This window comes from Neltuma alba, unplaced genomic scaffold (genome assembly GCF_004799145.2).
Source record: "Neltuma alba isolate B1F8T4 unplaced genomic scaffold, ASM479914v2 tig00010386_pilon, whole genome shotgun sequence".
Lineage (NCBI taxonomy): Eukaryota > Viridiplantae > Streptophyta > Magnoliopsida > Fabales > Fabaceae > Neltuma > Neltuma alba.
This window is the reverse complement of record NW_021635289.1, coordinates 206,952-224,755: the sequence shown is the minus strand read 5'-3', so window position 1 is coordinate 224,755 and position 17,804 is coordinate 206,952. Positions and strand designations below refer to the sequence as shown.

Here is a 17,804-nt window from a genome sequence, read left to right as displayed (position 1 = left end):
AAAGTATTGAAGGCTGTGTTTGGGTGACACTCGACCCAAACTATGGTTTGGGGAATAAATCACCCAAACACCCACCCAAAAACCAAAACCATGGTTTTGGAAAAAGCAAAATTTTTTTGCTTTTGGAGAAAAAAGGGAGAGTGTGAAAGCCTATAAGATATGTATCTTGTTATTTTTTTATAAATATATTTAATCTTATATTTTATAAATATATATACATATTAATTATTTATTAATTATATTATCTTATGTATTATTAATTATGTTAATAAAAAATATATTATTAACAATTTTATTCCTTCAAATTAAAATATATCATAAAATCTATTTTTTCTGTAATTATCATATTAACTTATGTCTTTTTTTTAGTAATTGGTATATATAAAAAGTGCTTCTGATAACAACTATCAAAACACTCTCACTTCTCAAAATCACTTTTTCATAAAATCTATTCTTTCCAGAATCTATTCTCCAGAATCACTTTTCCAAACCACGGTTTGTTTCATCCAAACACATCCAAAGTTTAAGACAATCATGAGGTTTCAAAGCAGTTCAGATTATTGGACAAGAGGCAAAGAACTTTGTGTTCCAGCCTCCCCAGATGTGAACAGCTAGAGAAGGCAAGGGAAGTGAGAGTCGGGGGCAACAGTCCGGCATCAGGAAGAGACTCATCATCCAATTGTGTCACAGAGTGATGGTGTCCTCTACTAAAACAAAGACTATATCCGGTTCTAAATATAAGAACTAGATAGAAATTCAATTTGTTTCTAAATATAATATCACAATCAATTTAAATTTGTCTCTCATGTTTATTTGTTTTTCCTCAAAATAGTTCCTATAGTGATTACATGTATTAGATAGTTTTCATTCTACCGGAGATGACTAACAAGAATACTTTAGTAAAGGCAATACTTATTTATTACAAATAACTAATTTAACTAATTTTCTTAATATTAATAAATTAGTTATTGAACTCTTCTATTAAGGACCGGACGTTGTATCATTTAAAAGATTATTGCTATAGACGTACCCCTTCGGTTTTTAATATAAGATATATTTAACTAATTTGATTAGATTAAGAAAGTTAAGTAAGTTAGTTAATTATAAGAATATAATATGTTTTTTCTAAAATACTATAATCATCTATATCTTAATATCCATTTTCCCTCTTCTACTTGATTATGGTTGAGGGAGTTTTCATGATAAATATGATAAATAGGTTTTATATTTAAGATCAAAATCAACTTAATGATTAGGTCATGTATTAAAAACCAGAGAAGTACAACATTAATAACTGAAGCTTAGGGAATAAATCTGTAGTGGAGTAGAAGACTTGAGAGACTCACATTTTTCTTCTATCTCCCTTTTAATTAATAATGAAGTTATCGACAGTGGTTCAATCCGAAAAGTTCAACTGTTCAAGGCAGGAATTGGTAGTTAGTTATATGCTCAATTTTTTCAACTGATGATAAGATTTCTATGAAGCGTCCAGGAATTTGAACAACTTTTCAGGGTTTGACGAAAATCAAAATAGACGCAGATTCATGAGTTTAGGCAAATCAGTGGGCAACTTTTCTAAATCATAACATTTCCACAACTTTAATATGTTTGTAAATGATAAAGTTGACTTATTGAATCCGGCAATTTCTTTCTTTTAGCCCCTTATAAGTCCAAATAATGCAGACATTTAAGATTTCCTGTTGAATCAGGCAACTCAGCAATGAAAGAATAATCATACAACGAAAGTGCTGAGTGTCAGTTGAGTCAATCGCCACCTAGATTCTATAAGAGATTTGTTAATTCCTTCTGCCTTGTATTTGTTGTTTCTAAGAAATGCTTGCAATAATAGAGAATTTATTTCCATTAAATCGCCACCTAGCTGTGTTTTTTTGGGAGTACATTCCATGCTTGAATATGGAGTGCTCATCTTAATTTGGACCATCCAGATTTATCTTGGATGGTCCAAATTTAAATTTAAATTTCTATATATTTAATTAATATTTTATTTTAATAGATATAGAATTCAAAATAAATATAATTTTATAACTAACACTTTCTTAAAAAATAAGTTTATCATTGAAAAAACTACATATTAAAAATTTTAAATCTCAATACCAAAGACAAAAGAATAAATTAACGATTAATAAATGATATGGTATTACTCAATACTAAATACACTTATATAACTTCTTCTCTAACGTAGCTTCCGTCTCTTCCATGAAAGCGATTGCTCAATAGTTTCTCCTTCACTAAGCTCCTCAGGAGGACAAAACTTCAAACAATACGCAAATGTAGAGCAACAAGCTAAATTTATAACTTCTAAAGAGGGTAAAGAGAACAAGCGATTAGGAATACTAAAAAGATTAACACAATTTCTCAAATTTAAGAATTTGAGCGTTGAAAGATAACCTATAGACGCATCAAGCTTTGATAATTTAACGCATCCTTCAAGATCCAACCTCTCAAGACTTGGGAAAGAATTTTGGAAATCTGGCATCTTGGTTAAATCTTTGGAACCACCGAGATTCAAGTTTCTCAAGTAAGGGAATCGCTGATATGGCGAAAACTGAAAATGATGCAAGAACGAAGGTTAAAGTTTTTTATGGAAAACTTTACACACATACACTAGCCCATAAATATTAGGTACCTTTTTTGCATTATTCCATATGCATCTGATGCAGCTATCAGTCAAAATCAATTCCCTTAGGAAACATGGATCAAAAGTTGATGGTAATGATGTGAAAGGATATTGGTGCCATGAAATATATTGGAGCTTGCTTGTAAGACTCCTTAAAACTCCAGAAAATTTCACGTTACGAAATATGAGTAGTCTGAGATTGAGCATCGTTGATAAACCTTCAACTCTCAATGTACTCCCATGTGAATTTTCTAACTCCAAGACTATTGCTTCAACTTTATAGTTAGCCTGCTAATAATAAACACATTTGTATAAAAATGATGCAAAATGAGACTACTTCAATTCTAGTACATTATTTATTAATGTTTCAACCAAACAAAAAAATTTTATAACAACTTACTCTGCCACTTTGCGTAACATCATAAATATCATCAAAATCCCATAATCTGCTCCACGTTTCTGGCTTACCAGGGAATCTATGCCGAACAATTTCTCGTCCCATTTCTTGCACTAAACCATGCATGTGTACCTTTTGATCTATAATGGTCATGAGTGACTTCTCGATCAAAATTTGCATACAGTACTTCCCTCGATGGCCATAACTAGATAAAACTGGCTGAGTACTGTCCAAAATTCCTTCCACAAATTTAATCTCTTTCCCAGTGAAAAAGCATGCAATGTCTAGAAACATCTGCTTGGCGTCAAAATTCAGATCATCAAAACTTTTTATGAGGACATTCATGATAATACGGAGAGCAGCCTTTTTGATAGCAACCAAAGCAGATCTCCATTCTGAGACTCTTGTATTATATAACAACGAGCCCATTACCACAATTGCTAATGGAAGGCCATTAGCATATTGGAGCACACTATTTATTTGCTCCTCATAACCTCTCATTGGAAAATCACATTTGAAAGCGTTTCTACAAAATAATAGAAGAGCTTCGTTCTTGGTCAGTAGTTTAACCCTATAAATATAACACTTCATAAACATTCCAAGCACTCCTTCATCTCTAGTTGTTATGATGATTCTACTCCCTCCAACTAACTGGTTTTCTCTTACAGAAGTAACCAATCCTAAAATAATATGAATATTAACACAATCGAGAACTATGAGAGTTCTCTTGGGATTTCTTAGCATTAATGCCTTATCGAACTCAAAGGCATTGAGTACCAAATAAGAAGCATCAAAATGATGAGAGATCCTGTCATGAAGAACTCTCGCAAGAGTTGACTTCCCTACTCCACCCATACCACAGATGCCCACAACTCTAGTGTCATCTTTTGAACCCAAATCCAGAAGTTCTTCTACTTCTCTCACTCGAGATTGCATCCCTACTAGATCTACATCAGCATAAAATAGTTCACGCATTTTTCTCTTGACCTCCCTGATGATGTCATCAATAACTTGCGGCTCTGGCCTGCATAAAGGAAAAACAAAATTAAAACACCAATTGATAAACAGTTGCTTCATGAAGATCTCAGTATAATTTGCTTATTGAGACTCCCAAATTTTGGAAAAACTAATGACTTACTCTAGCGGTACACACCAACCAAAGAGATCGGCCACTTGTTTCATTGCTGACCTCCAATTGTGTAGCTTGCGTAAATTTGCCGTGAGCCTTTGTTCATGTTCAGCAAAAGCTGTTTCAAAAGAGTTACTCTGGTTTTGAACCTCAGATGGATGGACATCATAGAAAATTGGGAAAGCAGTATATCGTGGTTCATGAATGCGTGCAGCAATCTCTGAGAGCTCCTCAAGGCACCATATGGATGAAGCATACTTTTTGGAGAAGACAACAATAGAAATGTTGGATTGTCGAATTGGTTTAAGGAAATGACGGGGAAGAAAGATGGAATCACCCAGCTCAAGCTTCTTGTCATCCCAAAATGTGTTTAAATCGTCAGTTTCAAGAGCGGCCCAGAGCCTATCTGTGAACTTGCAAGTTTCATTATCTCCTCTGAAACTTATATAAACATGGATCGGCCTTGATGATGATCCATTGATGAAGCTTTCCATGTGTCTATGACCTTTTAGCCTTGATCATCAACTGCCTTTCTCAGTGGACTCGATGTTTCTCTCTGAGCTTCTGAACATCTCTTGTTGGGTCTGCAGATGAAAGAGAACAATAAAATGAAAGCAAGGGAGGATTTTTAATGTGGAAATTTCTTGGAACTTGCCCTGAAAGAGATATGAATAGGGCTTTCTAATTTCCACGCAAGTGTATGGCTTTTGCATCCCCCCTGCCTCTCATTTATGGCTGTCAACTCCTTCTTGACCCAACAACAATCTCGTCCATACCTTACATTACTGCTTGCACTTAAGTTTAATGAGATATTGTAATTAATGATCTAGAACTACCACAAGTGATTTTTCAATCAGAAGTTTAATTTCAATTTCCACGGAATAAAAAATTGAAAATTTTGCCCATAAATAATAAAAATCTCCAATTTCAGAAGCTTCATATGAATCAAATTTGTTTCTAACTTGTAAGAGGATGAATCAAATTTCGGAAGGCGAGAGGTGGAAGTGATTCCCCTGTTTCGTTCTTCTCATCATCTCCACATCTTGGCCTGGTTTCATTTAAGTTTCTTTTTTTTTTTTTCCGGCAAAAGAAAAAGTGAGGGGTCAACAATGACATGATATTTATTTTATTGCATAAGATATGTGTAAAGCAAATAAGCATGGATAATGCATGTGGCTGGCCAAAAATAATCACTTTCGGGCAGGAAAAATATTGACATTGGCCAATGGGTGAATCGGAGGGAAACAGAGCAAAGCAGAGTGTTGTGGCTTGGAACGAAAGCGAGGATTAGCAAGACCAACCTCTGCAATATAAGAAAAATTAAAATAGTCAATGCAGATAAGAGTTGCATCAGGTTGATTAGGTAGTACTAAGTGGATTTTTCGGCTTGAGAATATTACTTGAATATACAAAGGGATTTGGGTCAATAAACAAACCAAACAGGGACAAACACAAACAGAGAGTTTAGAAGGAAAGAGATAGAAGCAGAGGAAGAGAAAATGCGGTATGAGAAACAAACATGATTGGAAAATGATATGGCATTCCCGAACACCAAAGGACTTAAATAGATTTTTGTCTACATAATTTCTGTCTCCTGCAAGAAAATGGTTGCTGATGAGTAACTTCATTTTTATCAAGCTCTTCAGAAGGGGAAAAATTCAAACAATGATCAAGTTTTGAGAAGCAAGTCAGTTTTAGAATCTCCGAGTTGCTTAGACAAAACAAATTTAAGGGATCGAGCTTTGATACTTCAGCAGTAGATGGATGAAGTTGCAATAATCCGGAATCTAAACTTTCAAGATTTGGAACCTCAACAGAATGTTGCATCGTAACCAAATTCAGAGCCATAAAGATTCAATACTTGCAAGTTAGGGTGCATCTGAAAATGAAATAACTAGTGTGGGTGAGCAGAGATGATTAGCCATAATTGTTCACGAAACATGTTATATCTAAAGATATTTCCTTGCCCATATGATCAAATTCATCAAAACTTTTCTTGAGAACTTCCATTATTTGACGATTAGGAATTCTCCTTAGTTGAGTCAGGGCAGTACTTCTCCACTCCCGGATATTTTTTTTAACACAAAGATAAGTATTATTTGAGATTTGAAACACTTCCACTTGTTAAAAAATAACTTAAAAATAATTAAAAAAATAGTAACAAGATGTAGCACTTTATTGTTCAAAACGGTTCCTTTCATAGTTGTATCACTTTCAATAGTGATTCTCTAACAAAAACTACCAAATATGTATTACTAAAGTTATTTTTTTTCCCCCTGTAGTGCTCCCTCTGCCTTTGTGCACAGGCATCGAAGAAGATGCTTATCTTAACATCTTCAACAATAAATTAATCAAAAAGTTTATATTAGCATATTTGGTAATAGGTCCTTGTCATCAAAACGTGATTCTGGTGGAAATAAATCTTTTCTCTTTTGTTGCTTTGGCCAAAACAATGTTTTTGATACCGTATATAAGTTGATTGCAAATGTGCTAATAGAGTATTAATATAGAAACAAATATGAAAGGAGGTAAGAAACTAAGAGAGAGAAGAGAAGCATGATAAAACAAAACGGATCAATAAATGATGCTGGGTGCCAAGAAACTATCAAGTAAATTTTTGTCTACATATATAGCTTCTGTCTCTTCCTAGAAAATGATTGCTGAATGGTTTCTTCTTCCAATTTTCCGCCAATCTCCTCAAAAGGAGCAAAGGACAAACAATAAGCAAATTTGGAGCAACAAGCCATATTTCGAGTTTCTAAGAAGGGTAGGGAAAATAAGAGATTGGGCCGTACTGAAGAGATTAGTACAATTTCTCAAATTCAGGAATTTGAGCCCGAACAGATAAGCAACAGACGACTGAAGCTGTGATAATTTAGTATGTCCTTTGAGATCTAGCCTCTCAAGACCTGGAAATGCTCTAAAACCTGGTATCTTAGTTAAATCTTTGGAGCCACTAAGATTCAAGCTTCTCAAGCGTGGGAATTCCTGTAGATAAAGGCAATTAGCTATACAATATTTGTAACTTAGAAGGGCACACATGGCGCAATAATTAACATTACCTTTTCTTTTCTCCTATGGTTGATATCCCTTGCTGTCAGTCCAGTGGACAGATATAACTAAAAATGATGTAAAGGAGGAATTACTAAAGCAGGATGGCAAGAAATTCGAAGGGTCCAGCCAAGGAAGGAGTTCAAGATGATTGTCAGAAGAAGAGGAGGTTGCGTTTGATTTTCTTGATGGTGAAAGGCAGCGACAAAGATGAGGACAATGAGAGAAGTGACGGTGGGAGGCGGAGATGAAGACAAAGGACGAAGGGTTGTTTTACCTGTATCCCATAAACAGTAAAAATAAATACCCAAATGCCACATGGTGAAAAGTATTATTGAAGATGCTAAGCCAAAACTCGTTCACCACAAGAATAACTTCAAATTTATACAGAACTCATTCACTGTAAGAGCAAGTTTGGTGATTGTCACATTAAAAAAGTGAAGTTGTATAGAAAATAGCCAGTAACTGATTATTTGAATATTTATCATATTTTATATTTCAATATAATCGAAGCAAAAATATCCATATCCTCTTCAGGTCTTTATAATTATAGTTGTGATATAATCAAACGCAATTGTTACTATCATAGCTCATGTAATATGTTATGATCATATTACTCAGTGCTGTCCAACAGTAAAATTAGGTGAGCGAGGGTGGACTTAGTAAAATTAGGAGACTTAATATCTGATGAGATTATTTTATTAAATATTATATACGACAACTGAATATATTGCATTATATGAAGGAAATCATTACTTATATTTATTGATGTTGTATCATTATATATCTCCTTATTAATTGGAGACATGTTATGTCGAACGTTGGATATAGACTTCATAAAATAACTTAGTTATTTATCTTATAATTTTTCATATCAAATTTAGTGGTCATGAAAGTTATTTTACAACTTCTTTGGTTCAACAAGACATGTAAAATTGTGTTTGTGCGTATATGGAACAATGAAGCCCTAACCACTGTAAATTACTAACTATCATAAAAGACTCTAGCTGATTTAGTTACTCGGTGTTTTTCTGTTAGTCCTTCTGATTTTATCATAATATTGAGTAGTGCGAAGGCATGGTAATCATTATGGGTCATACTCTACAAATGGATGCGTGTTTTCAGGTAAGTTACCATTGATCATTGTGCTAGCAATCAGAGATAGATGATTTGAATCCACCAGATAAATGATGGATTACACTAATATACACAGAGACACATGTATATGAAATGAAGCAAATTGAAGTGCTAAATAATGGAATTTGATGAATCAACAATTCAACGTATACATGGCAAGTAGGCAGAGAAAGTAGGCTATAAGTTACTTAGTTGCAACGTGGTGTACTCAAAATTTAATGGCATCCACACTGACTAATATGAATATTGATTTGGGTAACTTAATTTTAAGGTTGTTCCTCATGCCATGCTTTGTTCCTTAATATCTGTACAACTTTTATTGTAGCAGGAAAGTGGAGGAGACTTGCATGATCTACAAATGTGCATATGCAATTGATCTGATGGTCAGTATTACCTTACTGTCCAGAAGATTTTTACTTACTGCATTGTGTCATCATTGAGCAAAGGCAATAAAAAACTTTGTTGTAGGCATAATTAGTGGGATAAAGCTTGTATGAGTAGGTAACACTTGAGTACATGAGCTGGATTTCAATATCTATGATTTCAAAGTTGTACTTATGCAGTATGCAAGTGATAATTCAGCTTCTAAGTTCCCGCACTTTCTAAAATCTAAAGTACTATATATAGATATATGGAGTTGGGTGTTTTAAAATTTGCGACACGGAAACAAATTCCGCTGCAAATTAGGGACGGAATTGCGACGGAATTTGTTCCGTCGCAAATTAGCAACAGAATTTGCGACGGAAATTCCGTCGCTAATTTTTTTGACGGATTAGCGACGGAATTTTTGTCTGTTGCTAATCCGTATTTAGCGACGGAATTAGCGACGGAATATTTTTCTATCAGAAATTCCGTTGCTAATCCGTCAAAAAAATTAGCGATGGAAATTCCGTCGCAATTCCGTCAGAAATTAGCAACGGAATTTGTTTCCGTCGCAAATTCTGTTGCAAATTTTAAGAAAATAAATTACATAGGATATATATACAAGTAGGAAAATACTGTTTATCATAATCTATTTAAATCATTTAATTTTTTATATAAAATAATTTATTAGATTTTATTATAGTAGTTATTTTTTGAATTTTTTGAATAACAAGATTTCTTGACTAATTGTAAATGATTTCCTTCAAATATATAAACCACATATACATATATAATATAATGTAATATAATATATATAATTAAATTGTATATCTTATCAATGTTAATTAAAAAATAAATTTAAAAATTATTTATGAAAAATTATTTATGATGTAAAATTCAAAATTAGTATCGTTAGAAATTAAAATTATATTAAAAAGATTTTTCAAAAAATAAAACATTATAAAAATAGTAAAAAAAATTTAAAAATTATTTTTCATTAAAATAGTTATGATTAAAATTATCATATAATTTATTTTTAGTTTTTAATAATATATGTATATATAATTGTTTGTGTAAAATAATATAATATATATTTAATTTTACATAATAAGTTAACAGGTTCATTGCAGCTCAACTGGTAAAGCCGCACATGCGCACGGAGGAGGTCCTGGGTTCAAGCCATGGAGAAGTCACTTTGAGAAGGGAATTATGTATGTGGTGGTGACACGTGGCGCACACATGGCAGGCAGAAGTGAGGTGGCAAGCACACATGGCAGGCAGAGGTGAGATGGCAGGCACATGTGGCGCACACGTGGTAGTAGATGTGAGGTGGCAGCGACACGTGAAGGTGGTCTCAGTGATGACGTGGCAATTGGTAGAGGTGCCATGTGGCATTTTATTTTATTTTTTAAAAATCAAATTAGTGACGGAAAAATTCCGTCGGTAATTAGCGACGAAAAATCCGTCGCTAATTAACAACGGAATTCAATTAGCGACAGAAAAAATTCCGTGGCTAATTCCGTCGCTAATCCGTTCCGTCGCTAATTCCGTCACTAAATTCTGTCGCTAAAACCATGTTTTTTTGTAATGTTTACTATTTATTTATTTTTTATCTGAGCTTCATTCATTGTTCATCATAGCAGTATGGTAGATAGATATAGCTGTTAAACGTTACTGTTTCTAGAGTTGACCTGCACAATAAGCTTTGGTTGGATTATATTATTGTGATACCAGTGCCGGATGGTATAATGACAGATCCCTTCTAGTGGTCCCTTTAGGGACATCCGATAAATAAAAAAAAATCCCTTCTAGAGTTAATTTAAATCTATTAGAGACGACTATTTACTGTTTCTAAACCATGTTAGTATCATGATGGATGAAAAAAACTACTATGTTTCATTTTAGCAGATTAGTGAAATGAATAGTACCATATTATGTTTCTCTGACATTTTCAATCTAAAGCATTATATGAGATTCACACAGGCTTCTATTTTGAGATGGATGAAATTTTTATGGGAAAATCATAAAAAAAATACTGTGGAATTTGAAAAATTACAGACAAGAAACGAAAATTGTTATCAAAACTTATACTATTATTGTCAAAATCTATAGTAATGTTGTTATGGATCTTTATTTACAATTTTTCAAATTTCACGGTCTTTTTTTACGATTTTTCTAATTTTTATTCACAAGAGCTCTCCTTAAACACAGTAGATTTTTATTCGTGAGGGTTTAGGGTTTAATAAGTGATCTATGATCAAGCATAATAGATAATGCTTCTTGTGTGTCTCATTGGGAGCACATCCTAGTTTAAATAGAGTAAAAAATCAAATTTATTAATTTTAAAAAATGTAATATGATCTTCCTAAGGTACTCAAGTATAATATTAAATTATATATTTATTTATAAGTTAAGTAAATTACTCCTCCGGTCCTTAATATAATACCTATTTAACTAATTTGATTAAATTAAAAAAGTTAGGTAAGTTAGTTAATTATTAGAAATATGATATGTTTTTTCTATAACATCATAATAATTTTCCTCAATATCCTCTCTCTCTTTTATTTAATTATGGTTGAAGGAGATCTATAAGGGTAATTTAAAAAATTAATAAATATGAGAAATAGATCTTATATTCAGGACCAAATTAATTCAACAATTAGATCATATATTAAGGACCAGAGGAGTAGTTTAGAAAAATAATAAATATGAAAAAGAAAGTTTATCAAAATCTGATATTTAGAATCAAATTCAATCCCAAGACTAATTCTTATATTAGAAGTCAGAGGAGTATATTTTTATTCTCCACCTACTACTATGGAAAAATATAAAAGGCAGTTAATTTCAATTGGTAATAAGAGAAAAATCAATATAACCTGAATATGAACACGATCCAAACTCTAAGAATTTAGTTTTGTTCAGGCTCTTGGGTGTAAGCATGATGCTCGTGTCTGTGCGCAAGAAATTTCTTTCAACAACCTTTTTTAATAAAATAATCAATGAATTATATACATAAAAAATGATGAAAATTATACAAGTAGCTAGCGATGATTTAATTGATATGGACTAGAAGCACTCAAGTTGGACCTATTTTAGTCTTGGTCATACTTGGACGGGATGGACCTGTCCTGAAAAACACCCAAACGAGACAAAAATTATGATTGGGACGAGATAGGGTGCAGGATTGGGATGTCGTATCCCGATCTTATTACTCCCTTTTTTTCTTATTTTTTTCCCACCCTACTCATAACAAATTCCACCCATGGCCTTGGCTCACCTTATCTTATCGTTCAAGCTCATGGTTTGCTAGTTAGAGAGTAGATTCTCTTGGTTTTGTTAATTAAGGCTTCAATTCAGCATTCGTTATTAAGATTCTCCTGGTTGATAAGTTTCTGAATATTATTGATGAATAGGTCCACAGGACCAATAATCCATACATGACCAGTCGGACCTGACCCCCTTTTATAGACACTACTGGGCCAAGGCCCAACCACTAACTATTTACACTTTAACACTCCCCCTCAAGTTTGGGGGCATACAAATTTATGGTCCCTAACTTGCTCATGATTCGCCGATGGTCCTCCTTTCCCAATCCTTTTGTAAATATATCTGCTTGTTGATCTTTACTCCTCACATGTTGCAGTTTTATCATCCCCTGCTGCAGCTTTTCCCTCACAAAATGGCAGTCTATTTCAATATGTTTGGTTCTCTCATGGAAAACCGGGTTACTAGCAATGTGTATTGCAGATTTGCTGTCACAAAATATTTCAACAGGTTCCAAACCATCAATACCAAGATCCTTTAACAGTCTAGTAACCCAGATCACTTCTGAAACTGCACTCCCTAAAGCTCTGTATTCTGCCTCAGCTGAAGACCGTGAGACAGTATTCTGTTTCTTCGATTTCCATGAAACCAGTGATCCTCCAAGCTTAATTGCATATCCTGTCACAGACTTTCTTGTGTCCGGACACGTGCCCCAGTCAGAATCAACATAGCACTCCAAACGACAACTCTTTAATCCAGAAAGAATGATCCCAAGTCCAGGAGTTCCTTTAAGATACTTTACCACCCTCAAGGCTGCATTCATGTGTGACCTTCTAGGTGCATTCAGAAATTGACTCAACCCCTGCACAGCAAAACTTATATCAGGTCTTGTAACTGTGAGATATGACAACTTACCTATCAACCTTCCGTATGATGTTGACTCCGATAGAAGAGGATCATTGATTTCAGCCGAAGGGTTGCAAGTCAACCTTGCATTTCGTTCCAAAGGAACACTAAGAGGTTTTGCTGCAGTTAGTCCTACATCAGATAAGATATCTAAAGCATATTTACGTTGGTTGAGAATCAGGCCTTTCTTTGACCTAGCCACTTCTATTCCTAGAAAATATCTAAGCTGTCCTAAGTCTTTAATTTTGAATCTATTATGTAGAAACTCTTTAACTTCTTGAATTTTATCTGATTGATTTCCTGTAATCACTAAATCATCAACATACACTAATATGAAAGTAGTTTCAGATTCTGTTTGTCTTATAAACAGTGAGTAATCATACATGCATTGCCTAAAACCTGCTTGTAAAAGGGCTTCTGTGAGCTTAGCATTCCACTGCCTTGATGCTTGCTTGAGACCATAAAGAGATTTGGTCAATTTGTACACTTTGTTATGTGCAAAGTTCCCAAATCCTTGAGGGATGGTCATATACACCTCCTCCTTCAAGTCCCCTTGAAGGAAGGCATTATGAACATCCATCTGAAAAAGGTCCCAACCATTCATCACTGCAAGATTTAGAACTATTCTCACAGTCACCATTTTTACTACAGGGGAAAAGGTTTCAAAAAAATCCACTCCTTCTCTTTGGGTATTACCCTTTGCAACCAATCTTGCCTTAAACCTATCTATTTTACCATCAGCACTATACTTCACCTTATAGACCCATTTGCATCCTATGGGTTTCTTTCCCTTTGGCAAGTCAACCAGCTCCCAAGTGCCATTATCTTGCAGTGCCTCCATTTCTGCTTTCATTGCATCAACCCATCGCTGGTCTTTAGCTGCTTCTTCATAGCTATAGGGCTCAGCAATGTTGTCAATATTGGACAGAACATATTTATAATCAAATGACACATGTGAGTAGGATAGAAAAGATTGCATAGGGTACTTTACCTTTGCTTTACCTCTTACAGTGTCATCAAGTGGTTTATCACAGGCATACCCCACTAAAGCTTTGAAACAAATATCATTAGTACAAGCATAATCTTTCATCCATATTGGTGATTTTCTCTCACGTACAGGCCTTCCTAAATCATTTTCTGGATTAATTTCATCTCCATTATCTTCTGTATGTATTATGTCATCTTTTGGGTTCTGTTGCCTAATCGTTATAACTGGAGGTGATTCACTATCATATCTAAAAGGATCAATCATATCTGCACTGTCTCCCCCTTGATTGATACGGTTAGTATCTTTAAAGGGAAAACGGGTCTCATCAAAAGTGACATGGCGATTAACAGTAATACTCTGAGTTTGTAGATTATAGAGAAGATATCCCTTTTGTGTCCCAGGATAACCAAGAAATATGCAAGGATCAGAACGGTTTTGGAACTTATCAAGTGGGTGTAAATTCGTAGCAAAAGCTAAGCATCCAAAAACCCTCAAAAAAGACAGATCTGGTTGATGTCCATAGATCATTTCATAAGGAGTTTTATGAGCCAATACAGTAGAAGGGGTTCTATTAATAAAAAAAGTGGCTGTCTTAATAGCATCTCCCCAGAATTTCAAAGGAATACCAGATTGAAAAATTAAACTTCTTGCAACTTCTAAAAGGTGTCTATGCTTGCGCTCCACAGTCCCATTTTGTTGGGGTGTGTAAGGGCAAGTGGTTTCATGAACAGTCCCATGAGCATTAAGATATAGTTTCAAGTCAGAATTCATGAATTCTAAACCATTGTCAGTCCTAATTCGTTTAACAGTAGCAGAAAATTGGGTAGCAGTATAAGCAAAGAAACTTTTCAGATAAGCAACAGATTCACTTTTATTGATCATAAGAAATGTCCAAGTACAACGAGAGAAATCATCAACTATTGTAAGGAAGTATCTATGACCCATATAAGTAGGTTCCTTGTAGGGCCCCCAGACATCAATGTGTAATAGTTCAAAACAGCAAGATGACTTAGATTTGCTAGAAGGAAAAGGCAACCTAGTTTGTTTTGATCGAGGGCAAACAATACATTTCTCACTGTGATTTAGTACAGGAATGTCTTTTCTTATTTGGTCCAAGTATTTGAATTTATCTATAGGAGTGTGTCCTAATCTAAGATGCCAAAGAGTTTGTGTTTGCTTAGCAGTAGCATGCATAACAGAGTCCTCATTCTTTATCCTTTCAATGATGTAAAGACCACTAATGAGCCTACCAATCTCCCTTGTCTTTCCATGAAGGATATCCTGCAAAGTACAATGATGAGAGTAAAAGGAGACAACAAATTCCTTATTGGCAGTCAGTTTAGACACAGATACTAAATTGTAACAGCAGCCAGGTGCATAAAACACATCCCTTAAAATTATATTCTCAAGAATCCTAACTGTGCCTACATGGGTAATTAACATTCTATTTCCATTCGGGACTTTAATCACTCTAATGGGTCCTTTATAATCAGTGACAGTGTCAAACATATCTAGACTATTGACTACGTGACAGGTGGCACCAGAATCCAAGACCCAATGTAGTTCACAAAAGGATTTAGGGAGAGCATTAACAGCACCTGAGATTGTTTCCTCTATCAGGTTGGTGGCACTAACAGCAATGTCCATCTGTTCCTTTTGTAGTAATTTGAGGATCTGATCATATTGTTGTTGAGTCAGTGTGGCCTGTCCATGGAGGGAGGATGATGAGGAAGTGTTGGCCGACTGTTCAGGAGCAGAAGGAGAAAATGATGCTTGTCTTCCACGGAAATTTGAAGGAAATCCCACCAGGTGGTAACAGTTCTCCCTTTTGTGACCCTTTCTATGGCAGTGGGAGCACTCCTCCTGAGACCGTCCTCTCCCTCTACCTCGTCCTGAATGTCCACCTCTAGCACTCATAGTAGCTCCTTCTACCGGATGATTAGGGACATGGGAAGACATCATTTGTTGGGACTCATCTTGAGAAATCATAGAATAAGCTTGATTTACCGTAGGGAGAGGAGATTGTAATAAAATCTGGGTTCTGGCTTGATGATAGTTATCGTTGAGACCAGTAAGGAATTGCAAGAGCCTTTGCTGTTGTATCATTTTAGCATATTCCTGCGTGGTGAGACATTGACAGGAAGGCAGAGGTGCCAATGCATCGTATTCTTCCCAGAGATCCCTTAACCGTGTAAAATATTCAGCAACAGACATAGACCCTTGAATCAATGAACCAATGGCCTTATGAATGGCAAAAATTCTCAGTCCATCCGCTTTGTGAAAGCGTTCTTTTAAATCTAACCAAACTGCTCTAGCACTAGTTGAGAATACAAGGCCATTAGCAATACGCTTATCTACAGAATTTACCAGCCATGATAACACGATGGCATTGCACCGGTCCCATAAAGCACAAAGGTCTGGTTCTTGTTTCTCCCGAAGGCATGAACCGTCGATTATCCCCAATTTGTTCTTGGCAAACAAGGCGAGGCACATTGAACAGCTCCAGACCTCGTAATTCTCAGAACCCCGAAGCACCTGTGATACAAGAGTCACGGCTTGTGTGTCTGACGGATGGAGGTATAATGGGTGTGTGAAATCGATGCTTGGAGAGGAGTGTGAGGCGCTTTCTTCTTGTTTTCCCATTTTTACAGGAGTGAATCTTGACTCGCAGCAATCGCCGAATGGAAGAAATATGTGAATGAGTGAAGAAAGAAAGACGGCGAACGATTTTATCAGTCAGACAATCGGACGCAATTTCTGATCAAGATTAACAAATTCTTGATTAACAGATGCGAGCCAAACCAGCGATGAGGTTTTCGACCTCAGAGACGAACAGCTAAGGGTACTCTGATGCTTCTTTGAGAATCAGAGAACGAACGACAGGGAGCAACTTTTGCTTTCCCTTTCCCTTTGCAAAACGATGACGTAAGAACAACGGAGGACCTGGGCAAACGATGCCCTCTCACGAATTGGGCTAGCTCTTCTCAACCAACCGAGCAACCTGGAGCTCTGGATACCATGATAAGTTTCTGAATATTATTGATGAATAGGTCCACAGGACCAATAATCCATACATGACCAGTCGGACCTGACCCCCTTTTATAGACACTACTGGGCCAAGGCCCAACCACTAACTATTTACACTTTAACACTGGTTTTCTTAATCGATGCTTGGTGCCGCTCCCTACTCTCCATTCTCAGGCTCACGTCGTCGTCCCCAACACTGTCGTTGCTAGATCCATTGCCCCAGCAACTCAGTTATGTTCCCTCTGACCTTCATCGTCCTGTCTCATTTCCTCTCCCCTCTCCATCGTACTGTGGTGATTTTTTAAGAGAAAAATATGGTGTGGGGAGAAACTGTTTTGAGGTTTTAATCATATCCATAAAATAGAACATTTGAAGAACCCTTGTTCTTGATATGCTGCTTTTGCTTATCATTGATTGAAAGGGAAAAGTTTTCATGACTTTAAATCTGGCTCTTCTAAAAAGATGGGAGTGTAAGAGTAGCGTAAGAATGGAGACGTTTGAATCAAAAGTAATTTTATGCACAATAATTATTTGAGTAGGATTTTTTTCCTGGTATTCCACCATAATTGAAGCTTGCTTTCATAGTTTTTTTCCACTGGAAAAAAAAAAATTCTTGACGGGACCCATCCCATTCAGGACTGAGGCTTGGGATAGAAAATCCTGTTTATCAGGACCCATTCCTATCCCGTAAATAGTCCTAACATTAATAATTTTAATGTCTCTTATTGTAATTATGCTATTTAATTTGTATCATATATCAGTTCATTGTTTTCAAGAGATTCTTGCAAAATAATAATGAGAATTTATTTTCGTTCCATGCAAGTCATTGGATTGTGTTTTTGCTCATCAATATAGCATAGATGGAAGAATAAATCAGTAAGTAATAAATGATACAGCATTACTG

General features: G+C 35.2%; 1 protein-coding gene across 1 annotated transcript; it reads right to left on the bottom strand.

The window, feature by feature from the left end:
• Window positions 1-2,133: 2,133 nt before the first annotated feature.
• Window positions 2,134-4,658, bottom strand: LOC114756314 (TMV resistance protein N-like). The gene is made up of 4 exons (XM_028945254.1): window positions 4,174-4,658; window positions 3,039-4,059; window positions 2,648-2,926; window positions 2,134-2,566 (listed from the first exon to the last, which is right to left on the bottom strand). The coding sequence occupies exons 1-4, from the start codon at window positions 4,656-4,658 to the stop codon at window positions 2,195-2,197; spliced, it is 2,157 nt and encodes a 718-aa protein (XP_028801087.1). The 3' UTR covers window positions 2,134-2,194.
• Between the last annotated feature and the right edge of the window lie 13,146 nt (window positions 4,659-17,804).

What these genes read in the sequence shown, in the direction of transcription:
- LOC114756314 (XM_028945254.1), bottom strand. Translation starts at nt 4,658, where the DNA reads ATGGAAAGCTTCATCAATGGATCATCATCAAGGCCGATCCATGTTTAT. An exon ending in GGTTGGTGTGTACCGCTAGA is followed by an intron (nt 4,060 to 4,173) that starts GTAAGTCATTAG and finishes TCCTTTATGCAG; the next exon opens with GCCAGAGCCGCAAGTTATTG. An exon ending in TATGGAATAATGCAAAAAAG is followed by an intron (nt 2,567 to 2,647) that starts GTACCTAATATT and finishes CATCATTTTCAG; the next exon opens with TTTTCGCCATATCAGCGATT.